The sequence below is a fragment of the Bubalus kerabau genome, chromosome 1 (assembly GCF_029407905.1).
Source record: "Bubalus kerabau isolate K-KA32 ecotype Philippines breed swamp buffalo chromosome 1, PCC_UOA_SB_1v2, whole genome shotgun sequence".
In the NCBI taxonomy this organism is placed as follows: Eukaryota; Metazoa; Chordata; class Mammalia; order Artiodactyla; family Bovidae; genus Bubalus; species Bubalus kerabau.
Genome location: NC_073624.1, coordinates 53,269,758 through 53,290,414, shown reverse-complemented (window position 1 = coordinate 53,290,414; position 20,657 = coordinate 53,269,758). Strand labels below are relative to the sequence as shown.

The window sequence follows — 20,657 nt, the reverse complement described above, 5'->3', positions numbered from 1 at the left end:
CCCAAAGAGCAACCACAGACATGGAGCTGGTTGGAAGGCAGCTCACCTTCTGGAACCTTGACTTAAAAGCAGTCCGAGCTTATTTATAATTAGAGAGAAAGTCAGTGTCTCTGGTTCATTTCGAGAAGGTGTGCAAAGCTAATAGGAAGCAGACAGGTGTGCAGTGACTAGCAAATCTGGATCAGTATAGACAGTCAATCTGAGAAGGGTTAGGAAAGAACCATGCTGGTTTCACCGGAAGTGGGCTAGAAGTATTTGGTGGAAATTAGATATAAGAAAGTAGTTTTGAAACTAACGGTTGCTTTTTCTTTTTTTTTCTTTTTCTCACATGGCCTCAAATTGGGGCAACTTTGGTGAGACAGAAATCATTAAACACTATACCACTCTGCAAGGATGTGTCATTTTTAAACTATCAACTGCTAATTTAGCTTTTCAGCAGTCCCCAAAGTGGGGGAGATGATAGACTAGTAGTCTACCTTCAATCATGCTTGACTATCCAAACATTTTTATTGATGTAGTAGCTGAGAATCTGAGTCTGAGCTTGGGAGCGGGTGACCTTACTGCAGGAGCTTATGGTAAAACTCAGTGGGTGGCTTTAACCTTTTCTTTCTCCTGGAACACCTGTCCTTTGATAAAAGAAACTAAGTCTTTGCTAACAAAAAGATACCCAATGGTAATTAAATGTCCAGTGTATTTTTATAAACCTAGTCCAAAATTATTAATATGTGTTCCATGGTTCTTAGGAAGTGTGTTTTTTTGTGTGTGTGGTTAAAAGCTTTTTTTCCCCTTACTATGGGATGTGACCTTTTGTTTAAGTAATATGATGCTGTTACATTTTTTTCTCAAATATGATGTCACTTTCCACAAATTTTCAAATGCTGGGTGTGTGTGTTAGTTAGTCGCTCAGTCATTTCCAGCTCTTTGCCACTCCATGGACTGTAGCCCGTCAAGGCTGTGTCCATGGGATTCGCCAGGCAAGATTACTGGAGTGAGTAGCCATTCCCTTCTCCAGGGGATCTTCCCAACCCAGGGATCGAACCCAGGTATCCTGCATTACTGGCAGATTCTTTACCATCTGAGCTACTAGGGCAGCCCACTTCAAGTACTGTATATGCTCAGAAATAAGACACTGTCTTGAAACTAGAGAAAGCAATATACCAATAGGCTTTTAGTCATGCTTCTGGAAAAAGCAAGTTTATCACATAAGTTTACTCTGTAGAGTATTAGCTCATGGGGATTCGAAAATGGAGGAAACTACTTGCTACAATTAATCCAAGTGCTTTAGTACTATTTTGTTCTTTTACTCTTTGGACCCAGGAAGTATGTCTTCTTCTACTATGCATCCTGGGCACGACCATAAAATGGACAGTGCAACCCCAGCTCTTAGTTCCAGCTCCTTCCTTGGGGCCTGGCCCCCTTTCTCACACGCCTTTCCTGTCATTGACACTGAGGCACACCTGACCAATAATAGAGAATTTGAATTTGTAACTTTTGCCCCCAGGTAAAATCAAACTATATTTAAATCATGGCCTTTCCAGACCCTTAAAATTATTCAAATATGTGGTTGCCTACACCACTGAATAAAAATGCCAGCCACCTGCTTCTCCATACTCCTGCCTCTTCTTCTTCACTTAGTTGTGGAGGTCAGAAATCGGGGGGCGAGGGGTGTGACTTTCTCAACGTGCTGCATTTGTCATGATATTAAGGCATTAGAACTGTGTTAGTGGGCAGGGCTTTCTGTTAGCTGTTTTAGGTTCAGTTCTGCATTTCCGGGAGAAGTCTGTGGGCACCTGGTTAGATTAGAGACAGCTGTTGTAGCCTCTTCTATTTCCCATTTCCTCTCTCTCGAGCAGTAGACTGGCGTACATTAGAATTGAGGTGGAGCTAACGAAGAATTGACTTGCTGTCCTGTTAGGGGCCGGTGTGAGGCACTCCGCCCATGGCAAAGGTCATGAGGAAGGAGGCTCGACATACGCAAAGGCGGGATCGAGCCTCAGGAGTCCCCCTGGAAATCCTCGAGCATCTACCCCCATAACCAGAGCCTGCCTACTTTACTACTTTGGGCTCTCACCTAAACCTCTGACTTTACGGGGGGCTGTCCCCCACCACCTCTTTCGGAGAAGGAGTTAACCTAGAGCTCCAGTTAATAAAAACTCCTGGGTGTGACAAGAGTGTTTTAACCTACAAACTCCTCTGAAGGTTCTCTAGCCTGCCTGACAGGCTTGTCCGGCCACATGTGATTGCTCACAGCCTCCCAACCGTGAGAGGCACGAGATGCTTTAAACCTTCTAAAAACAGGTTCTTTAGAGAAGTTAGAAAACCATTAGTATAAGTATAGTGGGCTGATTAGAAATTGTATTGGTGAAGGGTTTTTCATTTGTTGAGCCAATGTTGCTAAATCTCCATATCCCCTGCCCTTACACACATTAATAAATATATAGAAGAAATAAGTATTAACCTTTGATATTAATCATGTTAGACCTTAGGCTAAGTAAATTCTTTCCTTAACTAAAACCCACTACACCCTCTCCCTATAGGAATGTAACTTTATTTGGGTGGCATCTGTTTAAGAATAATCACCCCTGGAGAAATAAGTGTCCTGGTTGACTGACCGCTGTCACAAGGAGAGGGTCGTAAATTGTCAGCAGGCCCCCTGGCCAGAAGATGATGTGACACCCCTAAGACCTCTGTATACATTTGTATGAAGCACCTGACTTTGATAAAAGTCAGGACTGCTGACCCCACGTGACTTTTGCATAACATCTCAGTGTGTAAAAGTAGACCATGGAAAATAAAGAATTGGGATCGGTTCCTCGAAAGACTGGTCTCCCCCTGTCTCTCTCTCACTCTGGCTGAGTCTCCATCTGGAGCGCAGAACCCACCGTGCTTACTAATTATGCCTGGGCTTCTAAGATCCGACCGGGGAGGCCTCAGTGTCTCCTCTCCTTCGGGAGAACAGAAGGACGCCTGTGGCCTACGTAAGTGGTGCAAACTTCTTGTCTTGAAGTTTTATTGGTCTCCCGTGTAAACCAAGCTACTCAGCCTCTTTTCTCCACTGAATTTTCCTACTGAGCTATCCTTATTCTATTACTCTTTATATCCTTAATTAACGTTTAATTAAGCAGTTGTTTCCTGACCCTCGCCTATGCCGTGTCTCCTTCGAATACCCTGGATCAGCCGGGGCTGGACCCCGGCACTCTCCCAATCTTTGCCAGCCAGAAACTGTTTTCCTAGCAGAGCCTTTGGAATGGAGTAGACCAGCTGGGTAGGAGGCATGGAGTTGGGTCCCCTTGCCTGGGTGGTTGCCTTGTTAGGGGGTGGTTGTCTTACTCGGACCTGCTGCAACCAACCCTTACTGTTTTTGTACCCAAAAGTAGATCAGATCTCAGGGTGCTCCCACGGACAAGCACAAAGTCTGGCCTGGGAGGAAAGAGCTTATACTGCTAAATAATTGCAGGATTTTGTAAGTTTCTTTTACCACAATCCTTGGGAGCATGTGTAGAAATGGCTTAAGGATGTGAGGCCAAGGAGGAAGGAGTGTATAAGGAGATTGAATTTATTATTTAATAGATTCTAGACTTAATAATTCAGTTGCATGGCTGGGACTCTTAACAGTTTAGTCAACTTGGTTGATGAACTTTAACTGAAGGAGTTTACACTCTCACCAGGGGAGAACTTTCCTGGTGTGATAGGGAGGAGGGAATCCAAAGGTTTGAGGAGATAGGAATGCTGGTGTGGATTTTTCAAGTGTGAGCTGCTCCCCACCACAGAGGAGAGCCCCTTCCCCAGGCACTGAGCAAATTGAGAAACACATAGTGAAGGGAGTATCCAGGGGAATCATTCTCTGTAACGTGGCTGTGACAGTGGGAGATGCTGCCTTTGAGATGGGTTCTTTGTTTCCTTGAGGGGACAGGGTCCCAGAGAAGCAGAGGTCAGGAACTCAACCACCCAATCAAGAGGGAGGGGATATATGTATACTTATAGCTGATTCACATTGGTGTACGGCAGAAACTAGCACAACATTGTACAGCAACTATGTGTGCATGCATACTCAGTTGCTCGGTCGTGTCTGACTTTTTGTAGCCCACCAGGCTTCTCTGTCCATGGGATTTCCCAGGCAAGCATACTGGATTGGGTTGCCATTTCCTCTTCCAGGGGATCTTTCCAACCCAGGGATCAAACCCACGTCTCGTCTCTTGTGACTCCTGCATTGGCAGGTGGATTCTTTACCCATGAGACACCTGGGAAGCCCCAAAGCTACTGTACTCCAATGAAAAAAAAATCAAGAACTCAATCACCCAAGACAAGATGGGCATACTCACCATCATGGGCAGCAGGATGAAGAGGCACATTGTTTCATCTTGGAAGGAATTTTGAGAATAGCTAGTTGATTACACTCTCCCTAGGGATAAATGAGAAACATGGCCTCAAGGTTCCTTTTCTCCCTTTATGTATTTTGTAAGAGGGAGACTTCTGGTGTGTGAGCCAGAAACTTGAACTGAGATCATCACAATGGAAAGGCATGGCTTCTTAACCCAGTTTCCAGACTCAAGTCAGATTCAGAGTGATTAAGGCCACATTCTCTTGAGGGAATTTTAAACATGGCTGCATACATTCATGGTAGAGATTCTTTCATGTCTTCTTAGAGTTGTGTTCATTCATTAGAGCACCTGTGCCCAGAACAGAAGGAAGTACCTGGACCTTCTAGAGATTTCTAGGGCTCTGGTTGATATTAATTCCTGAGGATGCAATATGCCACTCTGGGCCATCAGCCCATGTGTGGGCTTATAGTGGTCAGGGAAACAATGGAATTTTGACTAACCTGAAAACTGTGGTGAGTCCAATAGTCTGCAGATCCCAGGCTCTGGTCATTTCCTTTGTTTGTGAGTTCATAATCAGGGTAGATGTATTTGGAAACTGAAAGAATTCCCACATTGGCTGTCATGGTAGGAAAGGTCAAGTAGAAGCCCATCGAATTTCCCTTCTGTACCAGAATAATATACAAACAGGAACACTGAATTCCTGGAGTTGCAGGAATTAGTGCCCCCACCAAAGATGTGGAAAAATGAGAACATGAAGACACTTCTCATATCTCCTTTTAACTTGTCTGTTTGGCCTGTGCAGAAGGCAGATTTATTTTAGAGAGTGACTTTGGATTCTTGTTAAGTTTAATGAAATGATCATTCCAACTTCAGCTGCTGTTCAACATACGGTATCTTTACTGAAAACAATCAACATAGACCCTAGCTTCTGTTATGCAACGTTTGTCGAATGCTTTATCTCTGAACCAGTTTGCAAGGACTACAGAAGCAGTTTGCTTTTACCTGGTAGGGTCAACAGTATACCATTGTAGTCTTGCCGCTCATTCTGTATTCTGCAATATCTTGATGTTATTGACACCTTATAGCACATCATACTGGTCTAGTACATTGATGATGTTATAGAGATTAGACCTGATAAACAGGAAATAACACATCCTTTAAATACTTTAATGAGACATGTTCAGTCCAGGGGGTGCAAGATTAACCTCACTCTTGCTACCGAGTAATATATCAGTGTCCACTTAGGGTAAAGGAAACCACATTAGCTATGTTAGCAGAGAGAATTTACCATTAGGAATTGGTTAAGCAGGTCATGGAAGACTGAGGATGTGAGAAAGGAAGACTAAGATAATAAGGAACATTATATCAGGAAGTGGCTACCACTCCTAGGGAAGGAGTGACAAAGGAAAAAAGGTTGGGGTTGCCAGAATCTAAGAGCTGGAGGAGGAGGGGGTTCTCTGGGGCTGGGATGCTAACTTCTGGGGAGAGGGCACTGCCAGGCTGGTGTCACATCTGAATTTTGTAATCCAGCAGGAACCACAGCTGGAGGCCACATAGTATCCATGGCCTGCCCACTTGACCTGTGATGACCAGAAAAAGAGTGTCAACAAGGCTGGTCCCATGAACCAGCTCCTGGGCTACTGCAGGCAGGAGCAGCACACAGAGCTGGAAAGGGCAGTCCTTTCCCCTCTTCCTGCACTTTGTGTCTCTTGAGCATCCCCTTTGGTGGAACCTAATGGGGAGCCAGGTGGCAAAGGAGGATGCTGCTTGAGTCCTTGTCCCCACATTGCAGTGTGTGGGGAGGGAGGGTCCAACACAACTTCCCTGCAAGAGCAGATTTTGTCTGGATAGGCCACATAGTTGTTTCCAGCTGTCGACCCCTTGGTATTAATAATTTGTGCAGGTTTTCCTTCCTCCTTATTGACGTCAGCCTCCATCGTGGTGAAACTGGGGCTGGGGCAGGAGAAAAGGGAGGGAAATTGGTGAAAGTTACCTTTCCGTTTTTGTTTCTAGGCAGTTTGATTTATGGTACGTGGTCCCTTACCTCCTATATCCCTGTGTTTTGGTTCTCTTGGTAGAAGCCTTATTCTCAAGGTTTCTTCTCCATTTGTGGTAAATTCAGGGGAATTCTTGTCCCTGAATGCCTTCATTCACATTTCCCATCTTCAGTGTCTCTGCTTGTAGGCACCTGGGCGTTGACTCCTGAACTGTTTCAGAACTGTTATTTAGAAGTGGATTACTGCCCTAGGAGGTTTCTTTTTCTTTTTTTAATTACTTTTTAATTGAAGCATAATTTTGCTTTATAGAATTTTGTTGTTTTCTGTCAGACATCAACAAGAATCAGCTGATTCACAGTATACCCATGTCCCCTCCCTCCCGAAGCTCCCTCCTGTCTCCCTCCCCATTCCACTCTTCTAGATTGTTACAGAGCTCCTGTTTGAGTTCCCTGCATCATATATAGCAAGTTCCCATTGGCTATCTATTTCACATATGGTATTGTAAATTTTCATGTTACTCCCTCTGTACATTTCACCTTCTCCCTCCTTCCCTCCCGCCACATCCATAGGTCTGTTCTTCATGTCTGTTTCTCCACTGCTGCCCTCCAGATAAATCATCAGTGCCATCTTTCTAGGTTCTGTATATATGCATTAGTATACAATATTTATATTTCTCTGACTTATTTCACTCTGTATAATAGGCTCTAGGTTTGTCCACCTCATTAGAACTGACTCAAATGTGTTCCTTTTTATGACTGAGTAATATTCCATTGAATATATGTACCACAGCTTCTTTTTCCATTCATCTTACTGGACATCTAGGTTGCTTCCATGTTCTGGCTATTGTAAATAGTGCTGCAATGAACACTGGGGTACATGTGTCTTTTTCAATTTTGGTTTCTTCAGGGTATATGCCTAGTAGTGGGATTGCTGGGTCATATGGTGGATTAATTCCTAGTTTTTTAAGGAATCTCCAAACAGTCTTCCATAGTGGCTGTATCAATTTACATTCCCACCAGCAATGCAAGAGGGTTCCCTTTTCTCCACACCCTCTCCAGCATTTATTGTGTGTAGACTTTTTGATGATGGCCATTCTGACTGGTGTGAGGTGATATCTCATCGTAGTTTTGATGTACATTTCTCTAATAATGAGCAATGTTGAGCATCTTTTCATGTGTTTGTTAGCGATCTGTATATCTTCTTTGGAGAAATGTCTGTTTAGGTCTTTTCCCCAATTTTTGATTGGGTTGTTTGTTTCTGTGGTATTGAGTTGTATGAGCTGCCTTGTATATTTTGGAAATTAATTATTTGTCAGTTGTTTCCTTTGCTATTATTTTCTCCCATTCTGAGGGTTGTCTTTTCACCTTGTTTGTAGTTTCCTTTGCTGTGCAAAATCTTTTAAGTTTAATTAGGTCCCACTTGTTTATTTTTGTTTTTATTTCCATTACTCCCAAGGAGATTTCTGCTGGTTGATGTATGTTCACTTGCTACTTGTCTAAGGGAGCAGGATTATGGGCCGAATGTGTGGAGATATTTGGACCAGTGAACTCCTGAGCAGTGTTGTCAGGACAGGCAGAGCGGTTTGGCCTCTTCCGGCTCATCTACTGTGAATCGGCTTCCTTTTTACTTTGTCGTTCCCAGCATGGACTAATTCAATCTTCAGTTTCTCTTTTCTAAACAAAGACTCCAGGGTGAAGTCATCTCATTCTTTGTCTTTAGTGCTGGCAGAAAATAGAGCTATGATGGCCACGACCAAGGGCTTTCTAGGCTCTGTCAGTGGCTGCTTTCTCTCCAAGCCAGGGTTTACATGGCTTTCTGTCCTGCTCTCCGTCCTCACTTCCTTCCCTGCTTTTGGGAACAGATCTTGTGATGCATCAGCAATCACAGCTGCACAATAGTCACTGCCCTTGCACTAAAGCTATAGTGACCAGGAAAGAAAAATGATCGAGTCCTCCATGAAGATCAGTGGCTCCTCCAAGGGCTCCATGGTAGGGGGGTGCCCTGGCCCGACCACAGGCTATTTTCATCACTTTAGAAACTGAACAGAAATCTGCATTGCATGTGCCTACAACGAGGCTGCACGGGCTGTAGGTTAGCAAAACATAAGGTTTATTTGCCTTTGATTCACATTCTACACATTCCCTGTGGGAATCATCCCATGCTTCAGGGGCTTTGTATGTCTTCGGCACTTGTATGTCTAGGAAAATTGTCAGTAAGTGAGTTACTAAGGCCAGTTGGTAACAGGATCTTTCAAAATACACTCAGTGAGGGGAAACAAGTACAATGATTCTTTAAGATGGTGCACAGGTGGGGCAACCCAGGTATTTGGACAGCCAAGGCATTATCCCAAACTTGTCAATCTTCCCAGGTGTTAGAATTCTGAAGACTAAAGTTTCTTGCTAAGTTGCTTAGCAGTCAGATAAATTTATCACCCCAGTTGTTTTGAACTGCTCTGAGATAATGTCTACTTTTCATCAACAAGAAAGGCCCTTTCAAAATAAGCTGGCCTTCACACCAAAGGTGTATTTTTTTAGATGCTTAACGTCTCTAGATCTTCCTCTTACCAGGAATGTTTATTGCTGCTTGATGAACCATTTCTTTTTCTGAAGGCTACAGCCAGTGCAGGCGGGGCAGGACCACGTCACCATAGCTGAGAGGCTGCTGTCCTCTCGAACAGGACAGGGCAGCACTTGGCTCTCAGGCAGCCAGAGTGGCTTGGCCCTCTCTGTCCACAAGGAGATTTGGTTTAGACCAGCCACTATTTTTTGATTTAACTTTGATTTGGACCTGGTTGTTCAGATGAATACAGTCTAATGTAACTGCTGATCTGGAGAGGTTTTCTACCAAGAAAACTTCAATACATGACTCATAAAATGAGTTATGTAGCCATTTAACAAGTTGTAAAAGATTGCTTGCCCCTAACAGCATAGAGGCTTAGGTCTAATGCTAATGAAACATTGACTAAGACCCTTCTGCCACCTTGGTTCCCTCTTATAAATGGGATGATAAAATCAGAGAGATCCAGCTTGGGAGATAGAGGTGTTTCTCTGATACAAATTAGCATGGGCTCACAGTTTATGAAGCAGGAACTGGAATCACACACACACAAATCACACACACACATACAGATTTTTATTGGAGTATTAACCTAGTTAATCTTAAGGGAAATCAACCCTGAATACTTGTTGGAAGGATTGATGCTGAAGCTGAAATTCCAGTATTTTGGTCATCTGATGCAAACAGCTGACTCTTTGGAAAAGTCTCTGATGCTGGGAAAAATTGAGGACAGAGGAGAAGAGGGTGTCAGAGGATGAGATGACTAGATGGCATCACTGAAGCAATGGACATGAACTTGGGCAAACTTTGGGAGATGGTGAGGGACAGGGAGGCCTGGCGTGCTGCAGTCCATGGGGTTGCAAAGAGTCAGACACGACTGGGTGACTGAACAACAACAACAATAAAACAACATAGTTGCTTTACCGTGTTGTATTAGTTTCTATTGTACAGCAACCTTTGTTTTGAATTCTGGCTCTATTACTTGGCCATGTAACCTTGGGTATAGTACTCCACCTTTCAGAGTCTCAGTTTTTCATTTTTAAATGTGACTAATCCTCATTTTGGGCTTCCTGGGTGGCTCAGTAGTAAAGAATCTGCCTGCTAATGCAGGAGAGGCGGGTTCAATCCCAGGGTCGGGAAGATTCCCTGGAGAAGGAAATGGCAATCCACTCTAGGATCCTTGCCTGGGAGATCCTATGGGCAGAGGAGCCTGGTGGGCTACTGTCCATGGGGTCGCAAAGAGTTGAAAACAACTGATTGACTAAACAACAACAGCAACAACAACAAATCCCATTTTTCAGGATTGTGATGAGGATTAAAGGAAATAGAATCGCAGTAGCAAAGTACCTGGTGCAGTTACACAAGCAGGTTGTGAGACAGGGATGAGGCTCAAAGCTTTTGCAGAGTGGTGTGGAGGCAGTGCCCACTCTAGGGGAAGCCACCATGTTGGTTTGTCGCAGGAAGTGTTTTTCACTTTAACATCTTCCTGTTTGAGAGGCAGAGCGGTGAATTGGAATGTGGAATGTGGTTTTGGTGTCAGGTGGGTGGGGCTTCAATGTTGGTCTTACTTGTTGGACTTGCGTATTTGTTCATTACCTGGCTCTCTGAAGCTATTTCCTCAGAACTGTTGGGAGAAATCACACTGGTGCATGTGGAACATCTGGCATATGGAATCTGACACACGGGAAGGACTCATTGATGATGCTGTTTTTACCCATGTAGTCTTTAGTCTCCAGTCTTTGTATCATAGAATAATCATTTGTGGAATGAAGGGAGCATGTAGATAAAGGCAGGCATTATAACTTACTTGAAGGTTTAAAAAATGGCTATCTGGTAAGTCTTTATAAATGGTATTTTTAAAGATTTAATAATATATCTGAAGCTTAATTTATTACCCCCAAAATATGGCAGCTACATTATCATTTCATGCAAATTAGATGCATAAGATATTGATTAATTTTATACAGAGAATGCAAGTTGGGTTTTAGGGCATTCAATAATTTATGAGGTAATAGATTAAAAATAATTCACTATTTTCTTACATTTGGGGAAGTTAAATATATTTTAAAACATTGACTATATGCTTGAGCTGAAGCACACAAAAGGGGAAAGACTTAAAATGCACACATATGTCAATGGATAGGAAAAGAATATCTGTAGCAAAAAATGAGGCATTCTGTAGGTCCATAACTGCCAGTTACAGCTTCAAAAACGATTTCACGGTAACGCTGGCCATTCAGACCCGGAGTAAAGGGCTCTGATAATCTTGAACAAGTTTGTCACCATCATTCTCCTAGTGTCTGCACTGACGGGTTATGAATCCATTCTAATTAAAAGCTGTAAATAGCACCTAAAAGTGTTATACCACTGCAGTAAGCATAGCACTGGGTCTACTACAGTATGACTTTGACACCTTTGAATTAAAAAATGATCCAACTGAATCAAGAGGTAGATGAGGCTGATCATTAGCTGGTGAATTTAGATTATGGGCTCAATTTGGACAAATTAGATCACAGGGTGGTTTTTGCCCTCTATGGATGTATTTTCTGTGTGTGTGGCCAGTGTTCAGCAGATAAATTCCAAATCTCCACTTCCTTTCTTTGTAGAGGTAGAGAGAGCATACTGTGTTACTGAAATACTCGATGGAAGAACTTGAAAGAAACAAAACCGGTCTTTAACTTGTCAGTCCCCTTTTGCTCAGAACTAAAAATGAAGTCTCTGTGTAACCAAAGGGCTCATATCAAATGTTTTTGATCTTTTAGAACAGAAGAATCGATAACAGAAGATGACAAGAGGAGGTATGTTTAGTGTTGAAGCTTCCTTTAATTTGAGTAATTTTGGCCACACCTCATGGATTTAATTTAACACAAATTAATTTAACTCACAAATTTAATTGACCCCTGGGTAGCACATTGCCAATAATACCGATTCCTCCAGGGAAACTTTTGGCACAGACAGTACAGGTGGGAGCAGGTAGTGTGATAAAGATCTTGCCCAGAGTTCTTCATTATCTTTGCTTCTTCCAAACAAGCGTGGTTTGTCCTGTGCACACAGCCTGTGCTAGCTTCCACTTGTGGACTTTGGATGAGCTGTTCTCTCAAATAGGATGACATCTCTTCATTTCCTCTGCCTTCTCTGTCCTTCCATCCTCTGATTAACTGCACTTCACTCTCATTACTCCTTACCTCTCTCTTTCTCCTCACTTTATATCTGCTGCTGCTGCTAAGTCGCTTCAGTTGTGTCCGACTCTGTGCGACCCCATAGACGGCAGCCCACCAGGCCCTGCCGTCCCTGGGATTCTCCAGGCAAGAACACTGGAGTGGGTTGCCATTTCCTCCTCCAACACTTTATATCTACCTACACATAAAGTGTTTTTGTGTGTTCATAGCACCTACTACCACATTAGGTGAATTCTTGATAAATGTTGACTGATTAACTGTAACATGTCATGCCCCTGTTATTTATTACTCCACTGAATTCTAAAAAAAATCCCAACTCCTTCTTTCTCATTGCAAGTAAAATATCTAAAAACTACAGTTTTCTTTTTTTATATGTAGCTTTTATTTAAACATAGAAAAACAATGATCTTCCAAGGACAATAGTATTCTGAATTCTACTTTTGAAAAGTCATAAATTAGTTTAATAATTCTATAATTGCTTGAAAGTTCCCATGATATCACCACTTTCTGCAAATGTAACCATGTAGTTTGGTCTGATTTTTCTATCTCTGCTTCTTTCTCATCAAGAAACTATGGAGGAGTGTATGTTGGTCTACCATCTGAAGCTGTCAATATGGTGTCCAATCAGACAAAGACTGTGCAGAAAAGTAAGCAAAACTCTGTGATATTTACTGTTTCTACATGTTTAATTTTTTGTTTTGTGAAAAAAAAATGTGAAATTGATATTTCCACTTGCCTGGCTCACCCTAAATATTACTGAGTTTCAGTGAACCATGTATAAGAACCGTATCTGGGACTTCCTTGGCAGTTCAGGGTTGAGACTTCAACCTTCCACTGCAGAGGGCATGGGTTCAGTCCTTAGTTATGGAACTAAGATCCCACATGCCACCAGGCATGGCCTAAAAAAACAAGCAACAATAGTAACAACAAAAACCCATACATGCTCATTGTAATCATTTGTTGAAACTGCCACCCACACGATGAGAATAATTCCAGAGCAACAGTTAGCTTCTGTTTGTGGTTGATCCATGAATATTTTAAATTTCATCTTAATTTCAGTGATGATCAGTGTGAAAGCAAATGTTTCAGTAAATTTATGGAATTTTTGTAGAACATAAAGGTGAATTCTTGTAATACCTTATAAATGTAACTGGTAAGTAGCCTGATGATTAGAAGAAAATTAACTGCCTTTTGTATAACGAAATGAAGTGGAGGCTCCTTTTTCTGAGTTTTAGTAGTTAGTAATTGTGGGGCTAATGAAGTCCTTTTGATAATAGGTATGATTGCAACTTTGTAGATAGCTTCTTGCTAAAGTAAAGTTTTAATGTGGCTTGTAAAGAATGCTGATTTACTAATCACTATACAGTTGTCTAATATATGGTTTTTTAAAGAATTATTGATATGTACACATATAATTATATAGATGTAACATGTAATTTAATTTGTACACAAATATAATAAAAATATTATATTATTTTTAACATACCATGGTTATTTGTTCCTCATTGCTTTTTCTCTACTTGATGATTTAGACTAGCAAATATGTATATATCCCAGCTATTTGTAGTTCTATAGGTAACTGGAATAAGTTCTTTATAACTGAATATTTAACTGTTCTTAATTTTCTTTTTTAAGATTAGAAGAAAAAAATATCATGACTCAATAATCAAGAGGTACTGTATATTTTTCTAAATAATTCTGTATATTTAACCTTGATGAATGAACTGTAATATTAATAATGCTTTGTATAAGATTAGGAGGGATCTCATCTTTCAGTTATATCTATGGAATCAAATATGTTTTATTGTAAAGAAGTCTTTAATGATTAGATTGATTTTCTCTGCAGTTACCTTTTTTCACTTAATTTTTTTCAACTGCAACTTAATTCATCAAATAAGAACAAGCTACATGTTTGCCTAGACTTACTGAGGTTTCTCTCTTCATTGCCAAAATCTTTCAGGGGCTATGACCTTGAAAATGATAGACAAGGAAAGACTAGAGAGGCTGGGAATTAGATTCGGATCAATATTAAATGTTTTGCAATAGCCAGGAGTACTTGATATACAGAGAGAAGATTTATCAGTATCAAAACTCCAATACAGATAGATAGTCATCAGTGTGCAAAGATGCAGTTTTGCAGGAAGGAATAGTAAAATTATAGACCAGGTATAAAAGGTGAAGCACTGTTCACCTGGTGAAGAGTGTGGAGTTAGAATTATATTGATACGATGAACAAGAACAAGGATACAAGAAAAATAGCTTTCATTAACGACCCTCTGGGTACCAGATACTCTAAAAGATACTGAGCAACCATAGAGCCAAAGAATTTCAGTTCACCTGGTCCACAATGCATGCAGTGCTTAGATCTTGCCTGTCTTTCAGTCTTGCTGAATATCCAATGATCAGGAATGCTCTGTCTCCTGAGATAGCCCGTTCTCTTTTGGGAGTCAGACAACCTTGGATTTGAATTCAGGCTCTTTCCGTTACTAGCCTGGCAAGTTACTTCCCCTGATATTTATCTTGAAGGGGTCTTGTTGGGATTAAATATAAAGTCAATGGTACCTTCTGCTGTAATTGTCACTGTTTTCATCACCATCATCATCGTCATTGTACCGTCATCCTTTTTTGTAACTAGAATCCAGCCCTTGGTAGACCAGAAGCAAGACTGATTTGATGTTGAACCAACTTCTTGCTCAGAGCCAGTATGGGTACTGGTGTCTGGGATGATATGGGATGCAGAATAAGCTCACAAATGGAGACAAATAAGCTTTCCTATTGGAGGAAAGGGACATGGAAGCTTTAACTGGTTTCTTTGGGATAAGAAATACAACAATATTAGGCAGCTTCTTCAAAGACTTTCTCATCAAGGCTACAACATTATGGAGCATTATTCCCTAGTGCTCATATCCATATTAGGGTGTTGAGAACTTGCTGGAGATTTTCTATTTCTAGTATTTTTAAGAGTTCTAAATCTCATGTAGATTTTTAAGTTCCCTGCTGCTTTTTTCTGATGTGACTGTATTTTTTTTTTTATCTGCATCAAATAGAAAAGATAATCTAGTTGAAAATAAGCATAGTGTTTACCCTCCTGAAAACAAGATATATTTCAGAAAGCATCTGAATAGAGTGGGAAGCAGTGCTGTGTAGACAGAGATCAGGAGACTTGGCAGGTCTGTATTAACACAGGATCTTAGATGAATCCCTCACTTTCTCCCAGCTTCACCCAATTTCAATTTTCACATGTGAGAGTTAGACAAGATGATTGTGGAAGCTTTGTATGTGGATCTGAAATTTCCTGATAACAGTGGAGCCATACTGCTGGTGAATCAGCCAACATCAGCCAATGTTAGACGGTGAGCTCGAATATTTCCCTACTGCCCATGGCTATCGGTATGAAAACAGACCCTATTTTATTGCCATCCCTCTCTCCTTTCAACTTTCCCCATTCTTTAACTCTACTGGTGACCAATCAATTTGCCTCTTTTGAATTATCTGAGAAAATTTCTACATTGAAAGGCTGTCCGTTTACTCAATAGTTAAGCAGCCTCAGTAGTACTTATCATGAGGTGTCGGAGCTTAAATTATCGGGCAGAAATGCTGATGAGAAGAGACATTTTATGGAAGAGATTGGAGATGCTTTTGTTTTTTGACCTAAACCAGAAGATCAAATTGCCAACATCCATTGGATCACAGAAAAAGTAAGAGATTGCCAGAAAAACATCTACTTCTGCTTCTTTGACTACGCTTTAGCCTTTGACTGTGTGGATCACAACAAACTGTAGAAAATTCTTAAAGGTGATTAACAGACCACCTTACCTTCCTCCTGAGAAACCTGTATGCAGGTCGAGAAGCAACAGTTAGAACCGGACATGGAACAAAGAACTGGTTCCAAATTGGGAAAGGAGTACATCAGGCTGTACACTATCACCATGCTTATTTAACGTCTATGCAGAGTTAAGTTCAGTCGTTCAGTCATGTCCGACTCTTTGCGACTCCACGGACTGCAGCATGCCAGGCCTCCCTGTCCATCACCAACTCCCAGAGCCTACTCAAACTCATGTCCATCGAGTCGGTGATGCCATCCAACCATCTCATCCTCTGTCGTCCCCTTCTCCTCCTGCCTTCAGTCTTTCCCAGCATCAGGGTCTTTTCAAATGAGTCAGTTCTTCACATCAGGTGGCCAAAGTATTGGAGTTTCAGCTTCAGCATCAGTCTTTCCAATGAATATTCAGGACTGATTTCCTTTAGGATGGACTGGTTGGGTCTCCTTGCAGTCCAAAGGACTCTCAAGAGTCTTCTCCAACACCACAGTTCAAAAGCATCAATTCTTCGGTGCTCAGCTTTCTTTATAGTCCAGCTCTCACATCCATACATGACTACTGGAAAAGCCATAGCCTTGACTAGATGGACCTTTGTTGGCAAAGTAATGTCTCTGCTTTTTAATATGCTATCTAGGTTGGTCAAAACTTTTCTTCCAAGGAGTAAACGTCTTTTAATTTCATGACTGCAGTCAGCATCTGCAGTGATTTTGGAGCCCCCCAAAATAAAGTCTGCCACTGTTTCCACTGTTTCCCCATCTATTTGCCATGAGTGATGGGACCAGATGCCATGATCTTAGTTTTCTGAATGTTGAGCTTTAAGCCAACTTTTTCACTCTCTTCTTTCACTGTCATCAAGAGGCTCTTTAGTTCTTCACTTTCTGCCATAAGGTTGGTGTCATCTGCATATCTGAGGTTATTGATATTTCTCCTGGTAATCTTGATTCCAGCCTGTGCTTCATCCAGCCCAGCATTTCTCATGATGTACTTTGCATATAAGTTAAATAAGCAGGATGACAATATACAGCCTTGACATATTCCTTTCCCTATTTGGAACCAGTCTGTTGTTCCATGTCCAGTTCTAACCGTTGCTTCCTGATCTGCATACAGATTTCTCAAGAGGCAGGTCAGGTGGTCTGGTATTCCCATCTCTTTAAGAATTTTCCACAGTTTATTGTGATCAATACAGTCTAAGGCTTTGGCATAGTCAATAAAGCAGAGATAGATGTTTTTCTAGAACTCTCTTGCTTTTTCAGTGATCCAGCAGATGTTGGCAATTTGATCTCTGGTTCCTTTGCCTTTTCTGAAACCAGCTTGAACATCTGGAAGTTCACAGTTCATGTACTGTTGAAGCCTGGCTTGGAGAAATTTGAGCATTACTATGCAGAGTACATCATATCAAATGCTGGGCTGGATGAAGCACATGCTGGAATCAAGATTGCTGAGAGAAATATCGATAACCTCAGATATGCAGATGATACCATCCTTAGGGCAGAAAGTGAAGAGGAACTAAAGAGCCTCTTGATGAAGGTGAAAGAGGAGAGAGAAAAAGCTGGCTTAAAACAGCATTCAAAAAATGGCATCCAGTCCCATTACTTCATGGCAAATAGATGGGGAAACAATGGAAACAGTGACAGACTTTATTTTTGAGGGCTCCAAAATCACTGCAGATGGTGACTGAAGCCACGAAATTAAAAGGTGCTTGCTTCTTGGAAGAAAAGCTATGACTAACCTAGACAGCATATTAAAAAGCAGACATTACTTTGTCATCAAAGGTCCATGTAGTCAAAGCTATGGTTTTTCCAGTAGTCATGTATGGGTATGAGAGTTGGACTATAAAAAAAGTTGAGCACCAAATAATTGGTGCTTTTGAACTATCATTTTGGAGAAGACTCTTGAGAGTCTTTTGGACTGCAAGGAAGTCATACCAGTCCATCCTAAATGAAATCAGTCCTAAATATTCACTAGAAGGACTGATGTTGAAACTGAAGCTCCAGTACTTTGGCCACTTGACGTGAAGCGCTGACTCATTGGAAAAGACTCTGATGCTGGGAAAGATTGAAGGCAGGAGGAGAAGGGAACGACAGAGGATGAGATGGTTGGATGGCATCACCGACTCAATGTACATGAGTTTGAGCAAGCTCCGGGAGATGGTGAAGGACAGGGAAGCCTCACGTCCTGCAGTCCATGGGATTGCTGAAGTCAGACATGACTGAGCGACTGAACAACATATGTGTAAAATCTTAGTGACCCAAGTTCATGGTCAAATTGGTTACTTTGTGAAGCTAGTGGCTCAAATCGTAAAGAATTTGCCTGCAATGCAGGAGACCCAGGTTCAATCCCTTGGTCGGGAATATCCCCTGAAGAAGGAACTGGCAACCCACTCCAGTATTCTTGCCTAGAGAATTTCAAGGGCAGAGGAGCCTGGTGGGCTACAGTCCATGGGTCGCAAAGAGATTTGGACACGACTGAGCGACGGACACTTTCATAATCTCTGAAAATTGGCTATATCTCCAGATGTGTAGTTTCTTCTACAGATGACCCAAGGGTGGCAGTTTTGCCCGTTTAGATGTATGGAGTGCTGCCAGTGCAGTGCTGCTTCTCAAATGCCAGGGGATGGGCTTGCTACATCAGATCCCCAGGGAGACAATGTGGATAGCTCGCCTCCTCCCAGGAGGGTCTGACTGAGCAGGAAAGGAGTGGGGTTGTGGCTGAACAATCTGTATTTTTGTGCTGTTGATGGGTAACTAGGTTTGGGCATCATCCCATTGGTGTATTGGGCCGGCCAAAAAGTTCAATTCATAAGATGTTGTGAAGAAACTCAGAGGAACTTTTTGACCAACCAATAGTTTAGTTATAAGTTGAGAAGCCTCTTTGTCCATCCACCTTTGTCTCTATATTAGTGTCATCAGTGCTTCCCCCTATGCTGGCCACATTTTCATTCTCAGATCGATGTTAAACGGATGTTGAATGTGTGTTTTACTGAAAAGAAAAATCAGTGAATAATTTGCAGGCTTAATGCTGATGTATTTTTATCTAAGTGTTGCCTTTCATGCTTCCTAATAACTCTTTCCCCCTTTTTTTGTTTGTTACCCTCATAGCCTGTTCATCAAGATCTGGATGAAATTTTTCCTTCATGGGATTTTGTAACGTGCACAGACATTTCCAAGGAAATTCTAAACAGTCGCCGCCCCTCCCCCCAAATTCTTAGTTGATAGTTGAAACCACGGGTACGTACTGAAGGTTGTGGTACCAGAAGGGAATTGGTTAAACAACATGCCTGGATATGGAACTTTCTGTGATCCACCTGCAGAAGTCAAACTTATGAAGGGTTCTTGCCCAGCCGGTTGCTGTGTCCCTGCTGGGTTCTCACCTGAACATCCCCACAGCTCATGAAGATCATGTCTTTTCACTGATGCTTTTTTGATAGTTTTTATAAATTAAAATCCTTCATCTATTTATAACTTAAAATAATAAGGCACTATCAACGAGTTACCCAAAGTAATATATTTGTCTGTTATTTTTCACTATTTCTACTTCATGTTGATTTTTAGCTGTAAAATTGATTAAATTGATAACTTCCTGCTATCTCTTTCCCTTTCTTACTATCGGTTTTCAGCTTTATTTAAATGTCAAAGGAGTTTCTTTATTGGGAACAACACATTACATGGCAATACTTCAACTGCTGAGGTTTGCATGCCATATGTACATTTCGATTAACTTCCTCTTTTCTTTAGTTAAAGGCTTATGTAACTACAAGTACTTCATAGCCATCAAGTCTCCCATTCTACTTGTGTGTGATCAAAGCATCTTATCATGTTAATTCTGTACTGTTTTCAAGGACTTGTCACTGATGGTTAGTGGGATATTTGGAAAGTTCTTAATTTGATAACGACCTTGTGTATCCACTTAATACTGCAATGTAAATCACTCAATTGTATTTCAACAATTAAAACATTTTTATCCCTCTTTACCTGGATTTCTTCATTATTTTTTGGAAGAACACTTTCAAATAAGTCACATGTTGTGATATGTAGATACAATATATCAGTATAAAAATAATAATGTATAAATGGATTGCTATGAAAAGAACAAAATCTTTCATAAGAAAATCATTACCTTATGTATTCCATACAACTATCACAGGGACTTCAAATGGATTTGAAAAACAAACAAACTGAAGATTAGAATCACTGTGAAATGATTATGGTACATGTACTCCTGTCCCCTATCCACACATCCATAATGGCATTTGGGTGAAATATCATGTTTGTCCCATAGAGATAACAGATAGATTAACTTTTGAAAACTTTTAATTTTGAAATAAATTTAGATTTAAAGAGGACTTTAAGGATGGTACAGAGAGTTCTTAAATGCCATTCTCTAGCTTTCCTTAATGTTAACATCTTACATAAACATAGTATATTTGTCAAAACTGAGAAATTAAACATTGGTATAATGCTATAAACTAAACTACAGGCTCTCATTGGATTCCATTAGCTGTTCTGTTAGCATCCTTTTTCTGTTCAGGGTCCAACCTGAAATTCCACTGCATTCTTTTTTTTTTTTTTTTTTTTTAATTATTTGTTTGGTCACACCAGGTCTAGGTTGTGGCCTGTGGGATCTAGTTCCCTGACCAGGAATGGGACCCAGGCTGCCTGCATTGGGAGCATGGAGTCTTAGCCACCAGACCACCAGGGAAGCCCCAAATTCCACTGCATTCTGTTGCATTTGTCATCCTGACTCTCCTCTTCCTGGTGTTTTCTCAGAATTTCCTTATTTTTC

General features: G+C 41.2%; 1 protein-coding gene across 4 annotated transcripts in view; it reads left to right on the top strand.

The window, feature by feature from the left end:
- The window catches only part of C1H12orf75 (chromosome 1 C12orf75 homolog), a 46,567-nt gene extending 26,724 nt beyond the window's left edge, over positions 1-19,843 (top strand). Inside the window, exons 3-7 of one of the 4 annotated variants that reach the window (XR_008709355.1) lie at positions 11,638-11,673; positions 12,622-12,701; positions 13,695-13,727; positions 15,272-15,407; positions 18,974-19,843. Coding sequence is in view for 2 of the 4 variants with exons in the window: in XM_055566197.1 (XP_055422172.1) it covers positions 11,638-11,673; positions 12,622-12,701; positions 13,695-13,720 (142 nt within the window). In the remaining 2 variants the exon portion in view is untranslated. Of the gene's footprint in view, positions 1-11,637; positions 11,674-12,621; positions 12,702-13,689; positions 13,728-15,271; positions 15,408-18,973 lie in introns of all 4 variants that reach the window. The other 3 variants (XR_008709356.1, XM_055566197.1, XM_055566198.1) reach the window with 3 other exon arrangements.
- The last annotated feature ends 814 nt before the right edge of the window (positions 19,844-20,657 follow it).